Source organism: Neurospora tetrasperma, assembly GCF_000213175.1.
Source record: "Neurospora tetrasperma FGSC 2508 unplaced genomic scaffold NEUTE1scaffold_1, whole genome shotgun sequence".
NCBI classification, from domain to species: Eukaryota; Fungi; Ascomycota; class Sordariomycetes; order Sordariales; family Sordariaceae; genus Neurospora; species Neurospora tetrasperma.
The window spans coordinates 611,219-633,541 of record NW_009799099.1 but is presented as its reverse complement, the minus strand read 5'-3'; the positions used below and the strand labels follow the sequence as shown (position 1 = coordinate 633,541).

Below are 22,323 nucleotides of genomic sequence, written 5' to 3'. Positions count from 1 at the left end.
ACAAACTTTGGTGGGCAGGAATTTCGCACTACAATCCCCACAACCCTAAGAGCAAGAGCGCGCCTGATTGGTCGGCTGACCGCTGGGTTGTCAACTCAGGTTGGCGACGACCAATTCACCCATGCTTCCATTGCCGTGGCGCCACGGTGGGCGACGAGCGCCAAGAGTACCTACCATGCAAGCGGCAGGCAATTGTGGGCTCTACCAGTGGCATTGTCTCGGGCTTCAGTAGCCGTCGACCTCTGGCAATCACTGTCCCGAACCGAGGTCTAGTGTACCATTCACTTCACTAATCACTTCCTGGTGCCAATGTGCGGAGATCCAATGTTGTTGATAGATGAATCCAACCATCCTTATACTCCCAAAGTCCCATGACATTATCGTGTGATGCTTCCTGAAGAGTTTCCCCCTGAATACATTCTAGAAGCCATCGACAGCATGGCGCCAACCGTCCTCAAAGGGAAGAGGTCCTCCGGGTCTCCCAAGCCCAAAGTCATCCTCTTTGACATTGGCGGCGTCTGTGTAAGTCAACATCACCACGTCACTTTTATACACATATACACCCACCCGTCACTAAACAACACCAACATAACCAACCAACTAACACAAACCCAGGTCATCTCCCCCTTCCAAGCCATCCTCAACTACGAACTCCGCCACTCCATCCCCCCAGGCTGGATCAACCACTCCATCTCGCGCTCCGCCCCTGCTGGGTTCTGGCACCGTCTCGAAACCGGTTCCATCCCCATGGACGCTGCCTTCTTCGCCGGCTTCAACCGGGACCTGCACAGCCAATCCCTCTGGGAATCCTTCTACCGGTCCCACCACCACCAACAAGCCAAAAAGGATCACAACCCCTCCTCATCATCATCTTCTTCTTCTTCTGGCTCTGATGAACTACTATCGATCCCGCCCATCCCCCAGATCGACGGTGAGTGGCTATTCCACGACATGATGGAGCACGCGAGAGCTCCGGATCCATGGATGTTTCCCGCCCTCCAAAAACTCAAGGAAGATGGACGCTTCGTCGTCGCGGCGCTGAGTAACACCGTGATCTGGCCCGAGGGGCACAAGTGGGCGGAGGAGGACTTCTTCAGCGATCCGTTGCGACAGCTGTTTGATGTTTTCATTTCGTCGGCGCATGTGGGGTTAAGGAAGCCGGATCCGAGGATCTATCAGTTGGCGCTGGAAAAGGTGGACCAGTTTGCAAGGGCAAATGCTGACTCTGAAAGGGGGAAGAGGGGTGGTTGGGGAGAAGGGGTGAGGCCGGAGGATTTTGTGTTTCTGGATGATATTGGGGAGAATCTGAAGGCGGCGAGGAAGGCTGGGTTTAGGACTATCAAGGTTGGGTTGGGAAAGGCGTTTGAGGCGGTTGATGAGCTGGAGAGCGTGACGGGGTTGAAGCTGGCTGGGGATCACCCGAGGATTGCGGTGAAGCCGGACTTTAGTGCTGCGAAGGAGGCGAAGGCGAAGTTGTGATAATGTTGATGATTTACATGGGGTGTTGGGTATATGAGTTTGGATGATGAAATGAACAAGAATCTCTGGCTATTTTCATGATTTATGTGTGAAGTCCTGGACACTCTACTGATGTAGTCGGTGTGTGTACATTCATGATCACTGCAAAGAACGTGTTAGACCGTTGTTAGGGCCATCAATAAGTTCCTTGGTTCAGTCCAGACACGGTCCTGTCATTCTCACTAGAGATAGGTACCTCCTGGCACTTCGTATGTACGGAAACCATGCCTTTTCGAGATGAAATTTGTAAGATACATATGTATATTTACTACTTATCCAACGAGTCCACATCGACCTTTGTCGCGCATCTCATCACCACAACCTCCAAAACCCACAAATGCCCAAAACGATGTAGAGCGACCAGCTCAAAGTGGTCAAGTGATATATAACTTCTACTTGTCTAACGTAGTTCACACACCATCTTGAGATTCATTTTTCATACACATAGCCCCTTTTAATTTATTCTCCTCGATTCCTCATTTTTGGACTGCCGTCTCTCCTTTTCAAGTTTTGTTTTATGTTGTCTAAGTAGGTATCATCCATTCACCTCTCAGCCCACCAACTTTACCCCAGCCAAGACCAAGACCAAGATTCTGTCCTCCTCATTCCATCAAACCATCCATCATCTCATCCCTTTACCCTCCTTAACAAAATGCCCTGAACTTTCCCCAGATCTCCCGTAGCTGTGATCATGTTTCCCCTTTCAAGCTTTGAGTTATGCTATCACTCTTTCTTCCAAAATCATCTTCCAAGCCACTGTGGTAACCGCTAGATGTTTGTTGGTATTCATTCGCTATTATATAGAAGAGAAGCCTCATGTCTCCACATCTTATCTAGCATATGTGAGAGTTCCAGATATCGGTGAGGTATGGTGCATAGAGGGTTAATGAATTTATGATTTAATGGTGCAGTCAGTCAAATTGAAGTGGTCGACAGGCAGTGCTGGATGATATGATAGTATGAGAAAAGCTTCGTCTCATCTTAACTCATCACCTCGTCAAGACGGCCCAGAGTGTACCCGGTCTGCTTTCTTGTACCGCCCACCCAGCTGTCTCAGGCGGTTGTATCCTCATGACTGGCAGTCATGAAGATGGTGGACAGGGATCCAGGTTCATGTCCCGAATGCCCTTGGCTCCAGGCAATGTTCAACCCTGCCTAACCGTTGAAGCAATGTCCTTGAAGCATCGGCGCCCATACGCCGACTCAAATGTGGCCTGTCGTGCCACCGTCGCTCTTCTCTCTTAGTTTTCGCTGTAGTTGTAACGTTTCTTGAACATCGTCATCTTCATAACGCGTCCGTTCCCATTTGCTTTTGTACGCCGAGATGTTGGTATCTCCCAAAGCGCCACATGGTTGGAGAGATCGCTGAGCCGATTCAAATATGGCTACGCAACCCCTCCACAAACTCTATTCCGTAAAACCCCTCAGATACGCTGGTAGAACAACAGGTAAGCGACCTTGTTGTCCTTGAAGCTATCATTATGTTGCTTGGCGGCAGCCTTCAAGCTGCCACTGCCGCTAGGAGCAGCAAGACCGGCCCCGTTGACGACGCTGCTCCACTTCTTGCCGCTCGCAGTAGCCTGCTTCCAGCCCTCGTCATCACCAGTATCATCATCGTTCATGGCGCCGAACCGGTTGCTAGCTGCTGCCGAGCTGCCGTTCTCCCTGCGGTCACCAACGGCGCCCTTGGAGGGCTTCTCCTCTGCGCCAGCCTCAGCGACGTCCTCAGGGCGCACACGGCGAATGACAGTATCATCAATGCGAACCCATTCACGGCCGTCCTGGCGACGAACATCAACTGTATAATGTCCGCCGCTGGCATTCTTTCCGTGATGATAGACAACCGTGATGAGACGATACTTGAGAAGATCGGCATTCTCAGCATGAGTAGTGTTGCGCTTCTGCCGAGAGACAACCTCGCGGGGGATTTCGAGCTCCAAGGGATATCCGACCTTCTTCCAAATCTTGATGGTACCATGGCCTTCAGCATCGAACTGGAAGCGTTTTAGGTGCAAAATGAGGACGGGAGGCAGAGACTCGATAAACACCTGCTTGGTAGCCTTTGCGTCCTTGCCATGGGGCGAATTGAAATCTCCGTGAATCGTCTCTGGGCGAGTAAGACCCCTCAAAGCATCAACAATGTTACGAACCTCGGGAGCACCAATATCGAGCTGAAGGGGCTGATAGGGCTCTAGGGTAACGGAGCTTTTGAGGCCAGGAATGCGGAGTTCAGAGCGGAGTTGACCACCGAAGATCCTAGTAATGGGAGAGATCGAAGAGGAATAACCAGAAGTACGAGTAATTGCAGCCTTTTGACGGGGTCCAACCTCAAGCCAGTCATCACCAGTGTTGGACGCCGTAGGCGAGGGCAAGGACGAGTTGGGCGCAGTTGAAGTAGTCGAAACCGGGAGAGTACTCATGACATGAGTGCACTCATCGTGGAGACCTTCAAGGAGGAAACCGAGGAACTCCTCGGCATCTTGTTGATGACCACGGCGCATGCTTGCGAAACGAGGGAGCTTTCTGATAGCGTCATAGACAAACTCGGGAGTGAAGGCTTCACCGTACTGCTCGAGTTCCTCGCTCTTGAGGCGCCTCTTGAGCTGGTCAATAGATACAGCAGAATCGATTACCTTGAACTCGCGCATGAACATGATCATGGCATCGAGGAGAGGAGTCTCGCTGTTGAAGCTGTGGACAGCCTTCTTGCTGACTTGATCCAAGAAGTCATAGAAAGGAATGCAGTTAACCAAAACTTGAAGAATCTGGTGAAAGTATTAGTATTGCACGTTTCAAGCCCACAGGGTTGGAGCCACTTACAGAGTTCATATAGCACATGTTACCAGTGTTAACAAGGCCGCGGGGCTCCAAGAAAACAATCTTCTCAGCGGTCCCGACCCGGTAGGACTGAATGGCCTCGGCCATGGAGGTCGCCTTAGACTGAGCAAAGCCAGTGGCAACCCCAGTAGCGGCTCCTGAAGCATCCGCGACGGTGTTGCCGTTGACAGTGGTCTGGGAAGCAGAGGCAGCAGCGACAGCAACGGCAGCGGCGTTGACAGGAGCGGCAGGCTTGGTGAACAAGTTGGCCCAAGACTTAGGCTTAACAGGTGCGGGCGCGGGAGCAGCTTGCGCAGCCGGAGCCGAAGACTCGGGCGCCGAAGCAGTTGAATCCTTGGCAGTAGTTTCGGAAGTTTCCTCAGCAGCAGGGGTAGAACCAGCAGGCTTGGTCTCAGTAGACGGCTTCTCCTCGCTAGTAGCGGGCTTGTCCTTGGGAGCAGGCTTCGGCAAAACAGGCACCACAGGGACGGCAGGGACAGCGGGAACGGGGACACGAGTAGCTTGCTTCGCGGGCTGAGCCGGAGAGGCCGTGATGGACTCGGAAACCTGGAGCTGCTGAGATGGGATGGAGCCAGTCGGCGAAGTCGACGGGGTGTCCACAGAAGGAAGCTCTTGAGTCGAAGGAGTTTCAGACCGGGGAGGAAGAATCTCAAGCTTAGGCGTGCCCTTGGGCGTAGAGACAGCCGCATCTTCCTGGACATTTTCCGTGGGAGCACTTTCTACTGGAGCAGCTTCATGTTGTTGGCCAGGAGCAGTAGGAAGGCTGACACTTTCCGAGGCAGCAGAAGGAGCTTGCCGGCGTCTCCTAAGCTTTGTACGAGCCGGGAACGGAGTATCAGGATGCGAAAACCAAGGGAGAGAGAACGGCGGTTTGTCAGACTTTTGCGGCGAAGCGAAGTGCGAGTATACGGCCTCAGCCTGCGCGGGCTGTTTGGCCTCCTCAGCCACCGGCTCCTCCACCACCACCTTTTGCTGAATCTCGGGCTCGGGCTCAGGCTGAACCTGAACTTGAGGCTGCGACTGAATCTGTGCCTGGGGAGGGACGATCGGTGGCATCTGCTGAGCCGGCGGAGTCATAGGAGTCGGGACGACGTGAGAGTGTGTCGACGAGGGAGTGTGGGGAGCAGGAACCGGTACGAGCGCTGGCGGAGGCATGGGGGGAGCCTGGTACGGGGTCGAGACGATGGGAGACTGGGGAGGAGCCGGTCGAGCGTAGGGATTCTGAGCTACCATGGGCATGTAGTGCTGCATGGCCGGGGGCGATCGAGCGTAGGTGGCGGCTGGCGGTGCGTATTGCGGCATACCGTAGGGGTTCATGGTGGCGGCGTTCTGGTAGGCAGGGGGGGCATAGTAGCCAGGGGGAACACCGTAAGGCTGTGGCATGTAGTTGGCGGCATACATGGGTTGGTGCGCGACATGAGGCTGGTGATACTGCCCATGGTGGTGGTGGTGGTGAGCACCAGGATTGTAGTGGTTGTGGTGAGGCCGTCCGCGACGGGGACCGTGGCCCTGACCGAGATGGCCCTGGCCACCGGGGCCTCCATTCATCCTGGGGATTCCCATATCGGCATTACCCTGCATTGGCTGCCCAGCCGGCAGATGCCCGGTGCTGTTCATCATGCCGGCTTGGGAGATGTGGCGGCGCGGTAGCTGCTCACCGGCGTGAGGCCACCGCAGCGAGTCGGAATGTGCTGGCGCCCAATGAGGCGGGTTGGGAGAGGCCGAATCAGCTTCGGACGCGGGGTTGCGGGGGGGGAGGAGAGAGCTTGGGTTGCCGCCGGTCGTGGTGGCCGGATTCGGATGACGCCGAAAGCTGGGCTGGAACCGACTGTGACTCGGGGCTGCGAATATCGGGGTCCCGGGGGGTTGGGTGTGGGACTCGAGGAGGCGCCTTGAGGATTTTGGTCCTCTGCGGGCGTCCACTTCTTTGCTGGCAAAACGAGGCGTCGTCAAAGGTGCCGCCTGCTATGTCCAGTCCTGCTTGCACACGCTGCAAACCGACGGGAGGTGTCGAGGATCTGGTTGGTGACGGCGCGGCGTTGACGAGGTCCCGGCCGGTACAAGATATGTTTTTTGGAGGGGAAGGTTAGGCAAGGCAAGGCAAACAAGGTAGTAGTAGCCCAGCCTCTCAGGTGTGAGGTGGTGTGGGTGGGTGTGGATGGGTTCTGGTTGTGGTGTGTTGTAGTGGCAGGAGTCGATGGGGACATCCAGCGAGAAGGTAGGTAAATAATTGGCAGGCGGGCGTTAGGTCGGCAGGGGCAAGGTACAAAGTAGCCCGCCCGGTAGATACCTCTAGTTAAGTACCTAGGTAGCTAGCCCTGCAACGGGACGCAGCAAGCAGGGACCTGGGAGGGGTGTCTGTTCTGCGGTTCCTGAAGAATTTGGGTGAAGGACGGTGCGTCACACGTCCTGGATGGGGACGGAAGACTTCCAGTTTGACCAGCACAAAATAAAACAAAATAGAATAATCAACGGCGGCGATGATTCGGCCTACACAAGATTCACAAAATGGAAGTTGAGAGACAACCAAGGTTGAACAAAAAGTCAGAAACAGTGTGACAGAACGTGGGCCGGGCCTCAGTCTCCCTGGGACCTGGCCCGCTGTGAGTGGCAGTCAGGCACTTGGACGTGGAGTTGGCTGGCAGAGGGAAGGCGGCGGCGGCGGCGGCGGCGGCGGTGATGATGCCTGTAGTGAGTGGCGGCAAGCAAACGGCAGCCTCTCCCTTGACGGTGTCAGGATGAGTCTCTCTCTGCCTTCTGGTCAACGTAGGAAGGAGTCGAAGATGTGCGCTTGATTAAATTCCCTCTGGTTGAAGTAAAGCTTTCTCTTGTTGCTCAAACTTGTCCTTTTTCCATCTTTACTTGGTAACTCGTTCCTGTACTGTAGCGGAGCACATCCCACCAACAGAAGAAGCGTCGTGAACCCCGCGGAGGGACAGTTGGAAGTTCTGTGGGCAGGCGAAACAGCACGATACTAGTGGAGCCAAAAACGCTCGGACCATATCCCATATGTGATCCAAGCAGCGATCGAGTGTTTGACGCTCTTGATGTTGACTCGCAGTATTCGGAGGCATTGAAAAATCAAACAGAACGAATACTTTGCAAAAGTTGTGTTGAAATATTTAGCGGTGAACTAAAGGTGATTGACTGGGTAATGTCTCTTCAGTCCGCTGATACATGCCATTTCTGGCTTCTCAAGAAGGCATACATGTACAGATGACAAGTAATCAAGTCTCGGCGTCAGTTCATGTCTCCTGATGGTTGGGGCTTTGCACTTCATACTTCTTATAATATTTCTTATCAATGACATGTACTGATTTATACTTGTTCATGAACATCCACGTCTTAATGGCTGCGTCAGGTTACCCTTTACTCATCCCTAAAGAGCCACTTCCCGTTGCCTCGCATGGCCTCGCGCCATCTCTTCTCTATCGTCTCTCTCTCCCGCCTGTTTGCCTCTTCTCTCCGTTCCTGATCTTCTTGTGTGCCGGGAAAGTCTGGGTCCCAATAACCCGGAGGTGAACGCCTTCGTTCGAACTGGTGCCTGTGCTTCCCGAAACTGTTGGCCACAGCTATCGTCTTGGCCTTCAACCAGACCTCCCTCTTCTCATCCATCGTCATAGTACCCAGCCGGTAGCACTCTGGCCCCAGGTAGTCTTCCATCAACGCAATGTTTTCTGATTTCAGAAGATGAGCTGAGCCACCTGAATTGAGCTCGCTCTCTGCCAAGATACGGGCAGTCCTGCCACAGCAGTTGGGATCGGTGCAACCCTCAAGCTTAGCACGTTCTGCCCTCCCACGTACTACTTCGTCAAAAGCATAAGTGTAGCCGTTGTTCGCTTTTGGATTGACCTTAAAGTCTTCCAGTCTCAATTCAGAAACCGCCCGTTCTCGGAGCGGAGTCGACTTGGCCATCTCTCGAGCACGCCGCAAGTTTGGAGCGCTGTGGCTGCCTACTCCGACCGCCGGAACCTTAACCGGCGTTTGTAGAGGCTGCTCCCGCTGTAGCGGTGTGTTGGTATTCAGAAGGCTTTGTAATCTTCCAGGCTTTGGCGTGGCCGAGTCAGACGGTCCATCTTTGCCTTGTTCCTTTTCGAGATCAGGAGGCTCGGAGCTGTCTTCTGCGACTTCAGCTATGGCATGGCCGAGTCTGGACTTTGACCGTGCCACTGGTTTGGGGGTGCCGGAAGTGGCATTGGCTCTGCCTTTGCTTGGTGCAAAAGCTGGCTGGCCAGTTGTCGGTTCTTCTGCGGCATCGTTGGCTGGTGGTCGAGGTGGGTCCCGGTGTCTACGCTTCTTGGGTGTAGGCATGACATATGTTGTCTCATTGAGGTCGATACTCTCTTGTGGTATGAAGGCAGGCACCACGCTTGTGATGACAGGATCCGAGCTCTCTCTCTTAGTTCTGCGAGGATTAGGCCTTGCTTCACCACTGGTGTCGCTATTCCTCCTCTTCCGGACACGCTTCTCGGAGATGACCACAGGCCCATCTGAAGATGGCTCTTCCTTAATGGCCACTTCGTGTGCTGTATCATTTTCCCTTGGAAGAGTGGGCAATTGATCTGGCACTGTAGCGGATAGCGCTAAACGATGTGGGTTACCCTCCTCTTGGTGTTTTGTTCCGGTAAGCTCCTCAAGCTTTCGTTCTAAATGTTCGGCATACTTTAACCATTGATTACGCTGATCAACGATCCGCCGTGCGATGTCCTTTTTCGCATCATATTTCGCTTGCAGCAATTTGCAGTGTTTCTTCAAGGCCGCCAATTCTTTGTCCTTGTGCGTTTCCGCACCAGCATCCTCGACAGTAGCGCGTGTTGTCCCGGTAACCGTGTTAGGCGAGATTTCTGCAAGGATTGAACGTGACGTTGCACCTGTCGATTGTTGTGGCACCTCCAAGAGAGTGTCTGATGAGGCTGGGGTTTCTTGATCGCTGCTAGTAGTTCCCTTTGAGACAGCCAAAGACGATACCGGGTTGACTTTCTTGATGAGTTCCTCGAGATTTCTCATCAACGCCTGGTTCATCTTTTCTAGTTGATCCACTTTGGCCATCAGCGCTTCCCTCTCGACCGCAGATAACGCATCCTTTTCACGAAATTCTGGCAGAGAGTTAGTCAATGAGCGGGTGAAGACGATTATTAACTAATGGAATCTCAGCCATTGCACATGGATTGAAAGATCCTACCTGCGTCGAGATCCTTTCCAACCGTATCACAGGCGGCTTCAACCGCGGCAAGAATTGCGGCACGACCTTTCTGGTCCCAGACTGTCATTTTGGCCAATAGCGTATGATGTTTGACCGGTGCGAGTTAACTCAAGAAGAGCAGAAATTCCATTGAAAGAAATCAGCAACAATCAACGGCCCGACGGTGTTGTTGCATAATTTCAATAAAGTCGACGTCACGACTCACGAGTCTTGTGCAAGATGTACTTCTTGGTCTAGACCAAAAAGGTAAACACTGGGCAGGCAGCAACGAGCTAAGCGCCATGTCACGTGCAGGCTAACTGTGTCTTGCAGTGCAGTGGGTTCATGCTAGACCCACCCTAAATCCCGGAGTAGTGGGGTATGCCCCTGACAGCTGTGGAGCGCAACCCGTCTTGAGCTTCGGACATCAAGTTCAGAATATCTTCAAGAAAAGGCCAAACCGGGCAACAAAGACTCTGGGTTAGCTTCTGTCTGGATGCTGTCAACTTTGACTAACAATGAAGGAAACTGAACGCAAACCACGACTTCTCTCAAAATCTCTGGACATCCAGTTGTCTAACATGCTGTTTGTTCGTGGTTCCATGGCGGCAAATGAACGAACACGGAGCAACTTCGCCGAGTTTCTGCTCCACGCGGGGATGGTAGCTCGCATCATCTTCATGTCTGGATGTTTGGATGCCACCCAAGCTTTCTCCTGGATCCCTTGACTTAATGGAGTACCTAGGTAGACTGATTATATCCAATCTACTACTACGCTTCAAGCCAGCAAGTTGGCTTCACGAAGCTGAAGAATCCTCACGCCCGGTATCTGACTTCCAGTGAGAAAGATCACCCAGGGTTTGACCTGGTCCGCTTCGAGTATCTAGACATTCCTACGTACTTTTGCTCTTCTTCGAACTGATGCTATACGGTGTTAAGGCTTCACGCTTTCCGCCGTGATTTCCTCCCGTCTGGGTGAGATCACAGCTAGTTGGATAGGGATTTGGAATTTCATCTCTTCTTCTTTGCTATCTAAGCTGGCCATGCGGCCCATAGGGCATGGTATTTGGATCTATCTGCAAAACAGGACGACCGTCGCACGTGGCGTAGATCGGCCAAGCTAAGGTCCCCTCGGAATACAACAGATTATTTCAAGTGAAGCCCCCTCTTCTACACCTGCTCTTTCAGATCGCATTCTCTCGCCGACATCCCTGATCTCCGTTGTGTTGGCTGCAGGTAGCCAGAAACACGTATCACGGCCGATTGGGCGCTCCTTGCGTTGTTACTGAAAGAAATCATTGACTTCGTTCTGAACCTCGTTCCCAGCCTCGAGCAAGCACCGGTCTCCATCTTTTGAGAGACACACATATCGACGATATTGATGAAAAGGAATGCCGGATTGAGAGCTGGAACGCACCACGCAGGGGCATTTACAGCATACCGTTATGGGCTCCATGCTCGCTTCCCCATCTTCATATTTCTCAAACCACCGCAGTTTTCCCGCCATGATGCCAATGTATGATTTTGTCGATTGTAACCTTGAAGCAGTGGAGGCACGGAACGGGAAAGAGGGGGACAACCATATGTCCTAATAACAGGACGAGCACAACATTTGTGGTTATCTGGTCGAGGAAGAGTGTACGTACATTAGGTTACCTTCCCCCTGACCTTTGTGGTACGAGCACCCGCATTTGGTGTTTACCCCTTGTTAAGTAGGAGGAAGGATGCTGTCGACATGTGGTGTGAGTCGGAGTCTGCAACTGAAAAGGGATAGATAGCGCCGTGATGGAATTCGCAACAGGTCCTCCCTTCACTCCCATCAGAATGGAATCGCATGGCCTTCTCGGTACAACAATGCCATTCTGGTAGGTAGACTGGACCTCGTAAAGTTAAGGTCACGTACTTGGACGCCTGCCAGAAGACAAATCGACGTGTGCTAGTAGAATTATACATGTTCGGCGCAACTCTCGCTCACTTCATCGTCGCCATCCATCGTGCTCTGTCAAAGAGGCAGAAGAACCACGCAGCAAAAATTGGCATATGGCGGTGGTGGTTGCCGGTTCAGAATGGCCAACCGGAAGGGAATGAAAGTTGCAAGTCGGATCACGTCCCAACGCCGAAGCTACCAAAACCGGTGAAATGGCTGAGGTACTGCGTACAAGACGGCCAAGGTAGGCAGGCTCGACAGGGTCAGACTGCAGGACAGGGATCCCCTCCCCACACAAAATGTCCAGAAAATTTCAACAGCCAGGAGGGGAAACAGGAACCAAGCCTGACAGCCCAGACCACCCGCTTTGCTAGCTCGTCGCTGTGCCCTTCACTTTCGTTGAGTTTTGCCTGCCTTCTGAGCCACTCAGCCGACAATTGCTATTTATCTGTCCTACCTGCCCGTCCTACTGCCTTCTATCCTACCGCAACATCACCTTTTCTCTACAGCAACAGCATTCGACTTCCGTCTACTACTACTTTTTCCAGGTAAGATCTCTCTCAGCTATTCCTCACTTTGCAGCACCCGACACAAGATCATTACCATTCCCTCAGGTTCAGTCATTTCCGTTCTAGGCACCAACCTATCGCCCCCCAGTTTATCCGATTAAACTGTACGGGTCCCGATAAAGTGCTGCGATAAACCCCACACTAAGATTTTCCCCCACTTTTTTCCCATTTTTGCAAGTCAAAGCAAGCCCTCTAATCCAGGACAAAATTCCCACCCGGACATTGGAAACTTCAATTGCCACCTACACCTCTCCCTTTACTGACCCATCAACAACAACGTCTCGACAGACTCTCAATACCCAACTTCGAATCTTCGATACACATCCCCAAACCAACACCAAAATGGACTCCTTCGCTGCTCCCCAGGGCACTCGTGCCTGCTTCACTTGTGAGTTCGCCATTACAACCTCTGCGCCCTAGCTTTCGTTTGCTTCGCCGGCGTGGCACACAGCTGTCACCCGCGCTCGGTTTCTACAAAGCATTGCGTCACCTGCAATCCCTTTCACACTTCGATCCTGCATTTTAGGATGCTACACACACATGGTTATACTCAAGGAAAGTTGGCATTATCGTGCTGCGCGCTGGCGTCGGGCTCAGACCTTGGTCTCAAGTCTGGCTTGCCGCCGCAGCTTTGATGTTGTTGCGCTATGGGTTGCCGTGCTTGGACAGGGCAGAACATCTTCACGAGTTCGAGATTTGTTCGTCGGTTGAGCGAGAGCTGTTGTACCAGAAGGCGAACAAGTTCTAAACCGTTTAGCCCTCACAGGCACCTGAATCAACCATTATCCACATACTGCCATATCAACAACAATCATCATGAGAGTGAGGGGAGAGATCTGACATGAGAGACATTAGGCGGCCAGACTACCCACCAGGTATGCGAAACATTCGGCGAGAGAGAGAGAAAGAGAGACACCCAGAATGGCGGACGGCGAAAAGATTGGAGAGGTATACAAGCTGTGTGTTTGGTCATGATGCTGACAGGAAACCAATAGGCCCGTGACTGCCCCAACAAGGGCGCTGCTAAGTGCTACAACTGCGGCAACGAGGGTCACATGAGTAAGTCCTCGCTTCGAAAACGTGTACTTCTGATTGTCCAGCTGCTCACATTATCGTACAGGCCGTGACTGCCCCGAGGGCCCCAAGGACAACGCCCGTACCTGCTACCGTTGCGGCCAGACCGGCCACATCAGCCGTGACTGCTCCCAGTCCGGCGGCGGCGGCCAGTCCTCCGGCGCTGAGTGCTACAAGTGCGGTGAGGTCGGCCACATTGCCCGCAACTGCTCCAAGGGCGGTGCTTCCTACGGCGGCGGCTACCAGAACTCCGGCTACGGCGGTGGCTTCGGTGGTCCCCAGAAGACCTGCTACTCTTGCGGTGGCATTGGCCACATGTCTCGCGACTGCGTCAACGGCTCCAAGTGCTACAACTGCGGCGAGTCTGGTCACTTCTCCCGTAAGTCTCCATGTGTATACATCAATTCTGCACAAAGCTGACCACACTTCAACAGGTGACTGCCCCAAGGACTCCGGCTCCGGCGAGAAGATCTGCTACAAGTGCCAGCAGCCTGGCCACGTTCAGTCCCAGTGCCCCAGCGCTTAAATGCGCCATGATCGCCAGGTAACACCAACTACCTTTGGCGGCCTCGCTCATTTGCTGTCTTACCAACCCTGACCTTGCTCACTTCTCATCAACGAGATGAAGAAGCAAGCGGGACCGGTGATGGACAGCTTTTACTGGGGGTGATGACATGGTGCTGCGTTTTTGCGTTGCCTTTCTGAGGAACTTTTCAGTCCACGGGGTCGTTCTGCTGGTGTTCACTGGTATCTGGATATCCGCTGCTTGGGACTTTTTTTCACGGCGGGTCTCTTACACTTTTCTTAATTCTTTCACCTTTGCATTTTACGCGACACAAAACATCATGATGATCCGACAACCACTGGGGAGATTGGGAAAGCAAAAAGGTCTTTTCACCAAAATTGGCGTCTGGACGGCCAGGGGTTACCTCTTCAACCAACCATACCGTATGGGTCTTTCTACGACAAAAAGGGCTTGTGCAACAGGGGCGGGGCCATTGCACGACAAACATCTTGCGGGTTTCTGTTTTTTCTTCACATATGGAACTTGAATGGGAAGGGAGCTATCTTCATTCTGTGAACGGGCATGAGGACATCATAATTATCCGAGATCTCAGGGGAAAGCAAAATCGTATGGGGACTCAATAGGTCAACGAATAAAAAGCGCCGAAAGGCCGTGGTGTGCGATGCGAGCGTAATGCATCGATGATGAAACAAATCTCAGTTCCTCTTTGCCTCGAGTGACGTGACTGTATCAATCCGGTGCTTGTCAGGAACGTTCATAACAGAGTTGGAAGTTCAGCAAGGTTTGATGGTTTATCGGTTGTTCGCTTTTGAGAGGCCTTGACCTAGTCGGCATCCCGATTTCTCACCTAGAGCCGACCTTGGCTGGATATCAAGTTTACATTGACGTCGACACGCAAGATGTAAAAGCCACACACGGAAGCAAACCAGCTACACAACCAAAGGTGGTGGTGTCCAGAACGACCATAATAGTAGTGTAGGTATGTAAATAACAGAAATTGAACGCTATTCATGCAATAACGGGGTACCTAGGTACCAAGCTAGGTAGTAGGTAACAAACAAGCCAGCACAGGACTGTACATCATCAACACCGGCCACCGTCCATTCACGGCCTCGGCGCCATCATATCCTCTCCTGCCTTGTTTCCCTCCCCTTTTTTTTTTCCTTTTTTCTTACTTTTTTTTACTTTGTTTTATTTCTCTTTTTCTTCTTCTTCTTGTCCAACCCTTTTACAAGACAGCCTTGGGCATAAACTTCATAGCCTGCCTGACACCAAGATCGCCAAGGACCTCCTCGGCACCACCGAGAATGGCATCGAACTTGTAGCCGCGGTTAAAGTTCTCAATGACGCGACCCATGCCGGTCTGGGTCAGGCCACGACCACCCCAGATCTGCACGGACTCGTCGGCGATCTCGTGGGCGGCGCGCGTGCACGACATCTTGAGCAGGGCGATGGGACCGCCGAGGTGCTTGGCTTGTTCCGAGTAGGGCATGTGGTTCATTTGGTAGCTGGGAGGGAGGGAGTGTTAGCTGGGTTGGGCTGGGAGGGAGGGAGAAGTGGGAGGGGAAAAAGGGAAGGAGAGGAGAGGAGGGGAGGGGAGAGGAGAGGAGGGAAAAAAACAAAAAAAACATACGTGATGGTCTCGAGCCAAGACTGGTGAGATTCACACAGGGCAATCATCTTGGCTAACTTCTGGCGAATGACGGGCTGATCGATCAGACGCTTGCCAAAGACAAGACGCTGGTGAGACCACTTGAGGGACTCCTCAACGACAAGGCGCATGTAGCGGATGGTGGCGCAGGCCATCATCCAGCGCTCGTGGTTGAAGTTGGAGAGGATCACGTAGATGCCCTTGTTCTCCTCGCCGAGCAGGTTTTCGACGGGCACCTTGACGTTGTCGAAGGTGATGTAGGTGGTACCGGCGGCAGGCGAGTACGAGGTCTTGATGGGCTTGGTCTCGACGCCCTCGCCGCGCTCGATGAGGAGGACACTCAAGCCCTTGTCGGTCTTGACGCCGGTGACGAAGTAGTCGCAGAAGACACCGTTGGTGATCCACTTCTTGGTGCCGTTGACAATGTAGTGCTTGCCGTCGGGGGTCTTGGTGGCGGTGGTGCGCAGGCCGGCGACGTCGGAGCCGGCAAAGGCCTCGGTGATGGCCAGGCAGATCTTCTTCTTGCCGGCGAAGACCTCCTCGGTGATGCGCTTCTTGAGGGCCGGGTTCTTGTCGCCGTAGTTGAGGATGCACGTCAGGCCGATGGCCATACCGGCCATGTTGCCGTCCTGGAAGCCGCGGCAGGCGACGCGCACCTGCTCCTGCGCCATGATCATGTCGTGGAAGTAGTCGAATTCCTCGCCCTTGACGGCGCCGTCCAGCAGGTTGACGCCGTGCAGGTGCTTGCCGGGACCCATGCGCATGTGCAAGATGCCGGCCTTGGACATCTTGTCGATCAGGTCCTGGCTGATGAGCTCGCCGGTGCGCTCCTTCTCGAGAGCCTCGGGGGCGATCACCTCATCGGTGAACTTGCGGATGGCCTTTTGAAGGCTGCGGTGGCTGTCGTTGAAGTAGGGGCTCTTGAACTGGGGGGTGAGCCAGAGGGGCTCGGCGTAGGGAACGGGCGAGAGGTCGCCGGGCCGCGGGGTGATGATGGACTGCTTCTCGCCCTTGATGGAGCCGATGGCCAGGTCGTTGTACTTGATCAGCACCTCGTGCCTGTGGAGGTTGTAGAAGGCCGAGGTGGCGTCCTGGCCGGCGACCTGGCGGAGGACGGCCTCACCACCGGGGTGGGCGTCGAGGAACTCGGAGACATCGTAGACGACGGAGTCGATGATGAACCACGTGCTGTCCTCGGTGTTGTGCTTCTTGACCTCCTCGCGGGTGAAGGTCTTGTCGGGGACGTTTAATACGTTGGCCATTTTGGGGATATGTGTATATGTGTATGGGTATATTTGTGGAGGACTGGTTATAAACAACAGGAATTACACGATTCGTCTACTTGAGTCCCAGAGGAGGAAGAGAAGGATGAAGAAGAAGAAGATGATGATGATGATGCTGGTGGTGATGGTGATGGTCAAACTGGAAACACAAGATCAAGACACAAGCAGCACACCGCGGATTGAGTAGCTGAGGAGCCTTTTATTGAACACATGGCTGCGGAACATTGTCTCCAGGAGCGGAACAGCAGGGGCTTGATGCACCTCGATGGCTCCGAATGGTTCTTGGGTGCCGAAGCCATCGACCTCTCGGGATCTTCCTTTTGCTCGGGTTCTCGGTTCCCCAGCCCAAAACGGCGGGTGTTGCTTCAACAAGACCCAAAACGAGAGGCCGGGCATCGATCGGTCTGCCTCGGCTCGCTGGCGGATCGTGGGGTTGTAGAATGTGGGGAGCACGGGGCCATGTCTCCAATCTCCAATATCTTGTTCATGATTGGTTGGACTGTCTTGTCCTTCTCCAGTTGTATCATCGGGCGTTGGAGGCGCATCCGGCATGTGATGTGTCCCTGGCGGTTTGGACAAGGAACCACGGCATTATCTCAATCGAGGCGGTCAATACTTCTTGATACCGATTCTTGTGTCTTTTAGACTTGAGTTTGGGATTTACTATGGTGTAGCTTCTCTTCGTGTATTGGGAGAAGAGGAGATGGTGCCAAGTTTCAAAGATGACCAACTGGCAGCGTGGACCGCGGCCCCATGGGGCAGCTCGTTAGTGCCAAGCGATTAAGGTATCGGCCCCACTGTCAAAGGTCGTGTGTTTGTTACGGTTTTCAGCTGGACAAACTTCAGCCAGGAGATGCTTTGAAAAGGCCGAGAGTGTATGAAATGGAGATGGTGAGATGCTGACTTTATAGGAGTGTTGTTGTATATTACCCATCTTTCAAGGTTGTCGTCGAGGAAGAAAAAGAGACACGACGATTTGGTATTGACTGTTGGCAACAGGCAACCGCCCCCTCATTGAATGGGATTCTCCACCTTACTAGGACATCTGCCAAAAGAGAATTGAAGCCTCATCTCGTCCAGTTGACGATCTAGAACGAAACAAAAAAACAGTGGTGCGGATCTCTTTACGACAATACAGACCCTACCCCTTTGGAGCTGCTGGCCATCTATTGAGCTTCCATCCACTACAGTAGCTTGCTGAGCTTTTAGCGTTTGACTGGCGGGCAAGCCTAAGTAAGGTATGATCATTGCCTCGAGGTCATCAATCAGTGTGTTCAGACTTTTGTAAGTTTTTAGCAAATAGCTTCTCCTTTCTATCTGTCGAGTAGCGTGTCAGTTCAGGTGTTAGTCATGCCGAGCACGGTCATTGCCTCCAACTATTGCCTTCAAGCTGTCCAAGTTCTGATCTGGTAGTTGTTTTTTTTTTTTTTTTTTTTTTTTTTTAACAGCATGCGTGAGATATCAACTTCGATTGGTCACCAAAGTGGGAAGCAACACCACTTTTCTCACGCAGGGTCTGGCATATGGTACCAAGTGGTATCGTGAAGGGCCGACGGGCAGTGCATACGGGATACTAGGATGACGCTGTCTGTCGAGGTAAGTCTCTGCCGTTTCAGCGAGCCTCTTATCAGCTGGTTTCATGATACCCCTTCGAGTAATGTTCGGCTGTCTTCCGGTTGGACATCACAGACAGTCAAGTCATCCAAGGGATGGGGAAGGTACGCAGCCTCACTGTCGTCGACGGAATCCCACTGAGTAGCTCATGCGTCAACGCATGGGATTTGAATATGATACTGGACCTTCAAGCTGTCTATATATGCTCGGGTTGATTGACCGCGTCATTTATTCGCTTATCACAAAATCACACCGCCAAAGGCGCACTATTTATATTTTCGACATCGTTCTATCTCGACTTTGGAGGACAACTCTTCCACCAGTCTTCACATCAAGACTCCTCCACGTTCTTACCTCCTTTTAAACCTCACTTGGCTTAAATAATTTGTTGCCACTTTGCTTCGTCACCTTCGACCAAGATGGATGCTTACTCCATGTCCGTTGCTAGTGCTTCCCATAAGAGCACCTCGAGGATATATCAAGATTTGAAAACATCCAGGTTACATACAGTCTCGAGTTTCAGTTTTGACAAGATGTCGAGTCGGTTCGGCATTCTGAACAGTTCTTGCAAGGTACATAGGCCCAGGAATTCTGTTAATTCGAGATATACTCACATTGAAGTAGTCTGGCACAATGGATTCTACAAAAAGACCCCATGTTGGCATTGTGGGAGCAGGCATGGCAGGTTTGCGGAGTGCCGGCTATCTACTCGAACTCGGATTCCAAGTCACCATTCTAGAGGCAAGAGACCGTCTCGGCGGAAGGATATATCAAGAAAAGCTCCCCAACGGACATCTTGTGGACATGGGAGCAAATTGGATTCATGGAACGAAAGAAAACTCCATCTTCCAGCTCGCCAAGGAGACAGGCACTATCACGACCAACTGGGACGGTGACGCAGCAGTGTTTGATGAACACGGCGATATACTTCCAGCGAAGATAAGCGAGAGGTATTCCACAATAATGTGGAATATCATTGCGGAGGCTTTTCAGTACTCGGACAAGCACAGTGCCGAGATTGACAGTAACCGATCACTTTTGGATTTCTTCAAGGAGAAAGTGGCAGAGCAAATTCCGGAAACAGAAGAGGACTATGCAAGGAAAAGGAAGATTGTGCTCCAGATGGCAGAATTATGGGGCGCTTTCGTGGGCAGTCCTGTTGAGAAACAGAGCCTCAAGTTCTTTTGGCTGGAGGAGTGTCTGGACGGAGGTATGTGAACTTGTCTACCCCCAAACTTGGACGAGACTGACAAGAAGCAGAAAACCTCTTTTGCTCCGGCACCTACCGGAAAATCATGGAAAAGATTGTAGCCCCCGTCGTAGACGGCGGTGCCGATATCAAACTCCAAACCAGAGTCGCTGAAATCTTTGGCAAGTCAAGCACAGGCAGCAACACCGTCAAAGTCAAAACAACCGACAACCAATACTACGAGTTCGACGAACTCGTCCTCACCACCCCCCTAGGCTGGCTCAAGCAAAACCTCCAGGCTTTCCACCCCCCACTCCCTCCCCGCCTAACCACCGCCATCCAAAGCATCGGCTACGGTTGTCTCGAAAAAGTCTACATCTCTTTTCCCAAAGCCTTTTGGCTTGAACCTGACGCCTCCAACAACAACAACAACGACAATAACAACAAGAACCACCGCACAGTTAAAGGTTTCTGTCAATGGCTCTCGCCCTCCTACGCCTCCGCGACCAATCCCTCCCGCTGGACCAACGAGATCGTCGAGCTCGGCTCCATCGACCCGTCCGTCGCCCACCCGACTCTGCTCTTTTACATCTACGGCGCCGAGTCCGAATACGTAACCTCCAAGGTCCGCTCCCTTTCTTCTTCTTCCTCCAGTTCCGATTCCGGTGCCGATAAGAACGGCTGCAGCCCCCGAGACCAAATCGAAGCGGCGGCACAACAATTCCTCTACGACTTCTTCAAACCCTACTACTCCCTCCTTCCCTCCTACAGCCCCACCGATCCCAACTGCCAGCCAAGCGGGTGTCTAGCCACGGACTGGCTGCATGATGACCTGGCGGGTAACGGGAGCTACTGTAATTTCCAGGTGGGACTGCAGGAAGGGGATAAGGACATTTTGACCATGAGGCATGGTGTGCCGGAGGAAGGGGTGTGGATGGCGGGCGAACATACGGCGACGTTTGTGGCGTTGGGGACGGTGACGGGGGCGTATTGGAGTGGTGAGGATGTGGCGAGACGGATTGCGGAGGGGTATGGGAGGGGGGTTGCTGCTGGTGCTGGTGCTGGGGAGAGGGAGGCGGCTGTTTGATTTTGAGATGAGGATAAAAGGAAGGGTGTTAGGTGGATGAACGTGTATGATGGTTTGGAGATGAGGTTCAGCCGGCAGGAGTTTTGGGATATGTTGGTTTGTGGTTACGGACAGCGGTCTTATTTGATAGATTCAGAGGTGGGAAAGTTGGGAATACGGGTTTCGGGGGGCGGGTACACAAGATAGAGTCTGAAAGATCATCCATCTTTCGATGGCGTTGCGGCGTTGCGGTGTTGCGGAATCTGTGATACCTCGGGCACTTGAGTGATACCTAACCGTTGCCAATCTGTGCGACGTTTGGACATGGTAAATATTGTGTATACTATGCGGATAGGCGTACGTACAAGTCATGGCGACGTCAGTTTTTTTAGGGTTTTCCCTTGATGCAGCGTTTACACAGTGATTTCCACCTGTTGACACATTGGCCGAGCACTTGGGGTTGGGAAAAGGCCTGGATGGAACCGGAGATAGATCTACAGTCTCACGGGCAGTGAATTCGCGGGGCTCTTGTTCTTCCTACCTCTAGGTATACATAGTATGAGAGACGGATGGTCTGAACATGCTTAACATCAAAACACCTTACAAACTGCCAATGACACGCAGTGAAAATTATCAAGTAGATATTTTGGAGTGGGTAGTATTTTGTGTTATTTTGAGGGCAGATCTGAGTAGGGTCAGTGTCCCTTGTGTGTTGATATCAGACCAGCATCCTTGGTTGAAGAAGAGAAAAACAAGTTCTTGGCCACTCCAACAAGACGTTCTAACTTGAAATAGTCTCTCTGTTAATGATAACCGGAAGCGAATGTGTGATGGTCATGATGAGCGGCCAAGCTACATAGTGTGGTTGGTTTAGTACACCGTGACCGACCAGCACATGGTATTGGAAGAAGAAGAGACCGCCCAAGATGATGGGGGGAGGTTATGTAAATGGACGGAAAAGGTCAACTGATTGGCGATACCTACCTACTGACCCCCTTGAGGCCGGGCTGTCACGGGGTTGGCTCAGCACCCCGGCATAGCTACCTAGGCAGTGACCCCAGCCGGCGGGAGTACACTAGTGGATGGCTCTTACCGGCTCCGGGCAGGGATCGCTTAGGTTACTACAGGTGCAGCGACCTGTGTTGTGCTTGCACCACTTCGGACGCCGATGACAGAACCCCCATGGTGACGGAGGCCCGGTTGATGCAGTTACAGTGGTGCATCCCCGCCAATGCTTCCACGACTTTTCAACACTGGAACACAGCGCGCGATCAGTGTGAAAGTCTCACTGCCAATCAATACCTACAAGCGGAGGACATTGCATGCAGGGCATGTTCCATTCTTCCCGTCCATCTGCTCGCCTTTGGGGTCCAGTCACGGTGGTGTTCACTTTCACAATCACATTCGCATTTCTTCAACAACCGCATCCTTATCACCTTTCTTCTTTCCCTACCTACTTGTACACTACAACCACTTTTTCCTACGTAGGTTGTTCAGTCAAGGTTGAGTCACGGCCTTGAGGACTTTACTTAGTTGGATCACGCCGACGCATCTCTTGCCGCTTCACCGTGTTCCTGAAACGACGACAACGAAACAGCCCGGCTCCATTCAGTTTTACTGGATTCCCACTCTTCAGTGGCCTGCCACTCCATTCAGTCCCCTCTCTCCCTCCGTGAACGTCACCAGCGCCGGGCTTCGCGTTATCTTATCAACAAACGGATAAGGCAGCCGACCAGGAACTACTACCTAGGTATTCCTACTAGACAACCACAACCCGAACCACGCACCTCCTCACAGCACCATCTCTATACATACATACCTCTATGACCAACTACTAGTTAGACATACAACAACTCAAGCGATGCCCGCCGCTCAATCATGACCTC

General features: G+C 52.6%; 6 protein-coding genes across 6 annotated transcripts; 2 read left to right on the top strand and 4 right to left on the bottom strand.

The window, feature by feature from the left end:
* Positions 1 to 394: 394 nt before the first annotated feature.
* On the top strand, positions 395 to 1,561 carry NEUTE1DRAFT_75063 (uncharacterized protein; the record flags this gene model as incomplete). The annotated part of the gene is made up of 2 exons (XM_009849261.1): positions 395 to 522; positions 616 to 1,561. 2 exons carry the CDS (start codon positions 439 to 441, stop codon positions 1,477 to 1,479), a joined length of 948 nt encoding a protein of 315 aa, XP_009847563.1.
* A 312-nt stretch (positions 1,562 to 1,873) lies between these two features.
* NEUTE1DRAFT_119446 (uncharacterized protein) lies at positions 1,874 to 7,212 on the bottom strand (the record flags this gene model as incomplete). The annotated part of the gene is made up of 4 exons (XM_009849260.1): positions 1,874 to 4,283; positions 4,339 to 6,121; positions 6,186 to 6,286; positions 7,198 to 7,212. The coding sequence occupies 4 exons, from the start codon at positions 7,210 to 7,212 to the stop codon at positions 2,943 to 2,945; spliced, it is 3,240 nt and encodes a 1,079-aa protein (XP_009847562.1).
* Positions 7,213 to 7,697: 485 nt separating this feature from the next.
* NEUTE1DRAFT_56373 (uncharacterized protein) lies at positions 7,698 to 9,626 on the bottom strand (the record flags this gene model as incomplete). Its single annotated transcript, XM_009848915.1, has 2 exons — positions 7,698 to 9,452; positions 9,539 to 9,626. The coding sequence occupies 2 exons, from the start codon at positions 9,624 to 9,626 to the stop codon at positions 7,726 to 7,728; spliced, it is 1,815 nt and encodes a 604-aa protein (XP_009847217.1).
* Positions 9,627 to 10,670: 1,044 nt separating this feature from the next.
* NEUTE1DRAFT_115647 (uncharacterized protein) lies at positions 10,671 to 10,943 on the bottom strand (the record flags this gene model as incomplete). Its single annotated transcript, XM_009849259.1, has 1 exon — positions 10,671 to 10,943. One exon carries the CDS (start codon positions 10,904 to 10,906, stop codon positions 10,709 to 10,711), a length of 198 nt encoding a protein of 65 aa, XP_009847561.1.
* A 3,660-nt stretch (positions 10,944 to 14,603) lies between these two features.
* Positions 14,604 to 16,596, bottom strand: NEUTE1DRAFT_56368 (uncharacterized protein; the record flags this gene model as incomplete). The annotated part of the gene is made up of 2 exons (XM_009848914.1): positions 14,604 to 15,142; positions 15,268 to 16,596. The coding sequence occupies 2 exons, from the start codon at positions 16,545 to 16,547 to the stop codon at positions 14,863 to 14,865; spliced, it is 1,560 nt and encodes a 519-aa protein (XP_009847216.1).
* Positions 16,597 to 18,815: 2,219 nt separating this feature from the next.
* On the top strand, positions 18,816 to 20,458 carry NEUTE1DRAFT_36333 (uncharacterized protein; the record flags this gene model as incomplete). The annotated part of the gene is made up of 2 exons (XM_009848847.1): positions 18,816 to 19,392; positions 19,440 to 20,458. 2 exons carry the CDS (start codon positions 18,816 to 18,818, stop codon positions 20,456 to 20,458), a joined length of 1,596 nt encoding a protein of 531 aa, XP_009847149.1.
* Between the last annotated feature and the right edge of the window lie 1,865 nt (positions 20,459 to 22,323).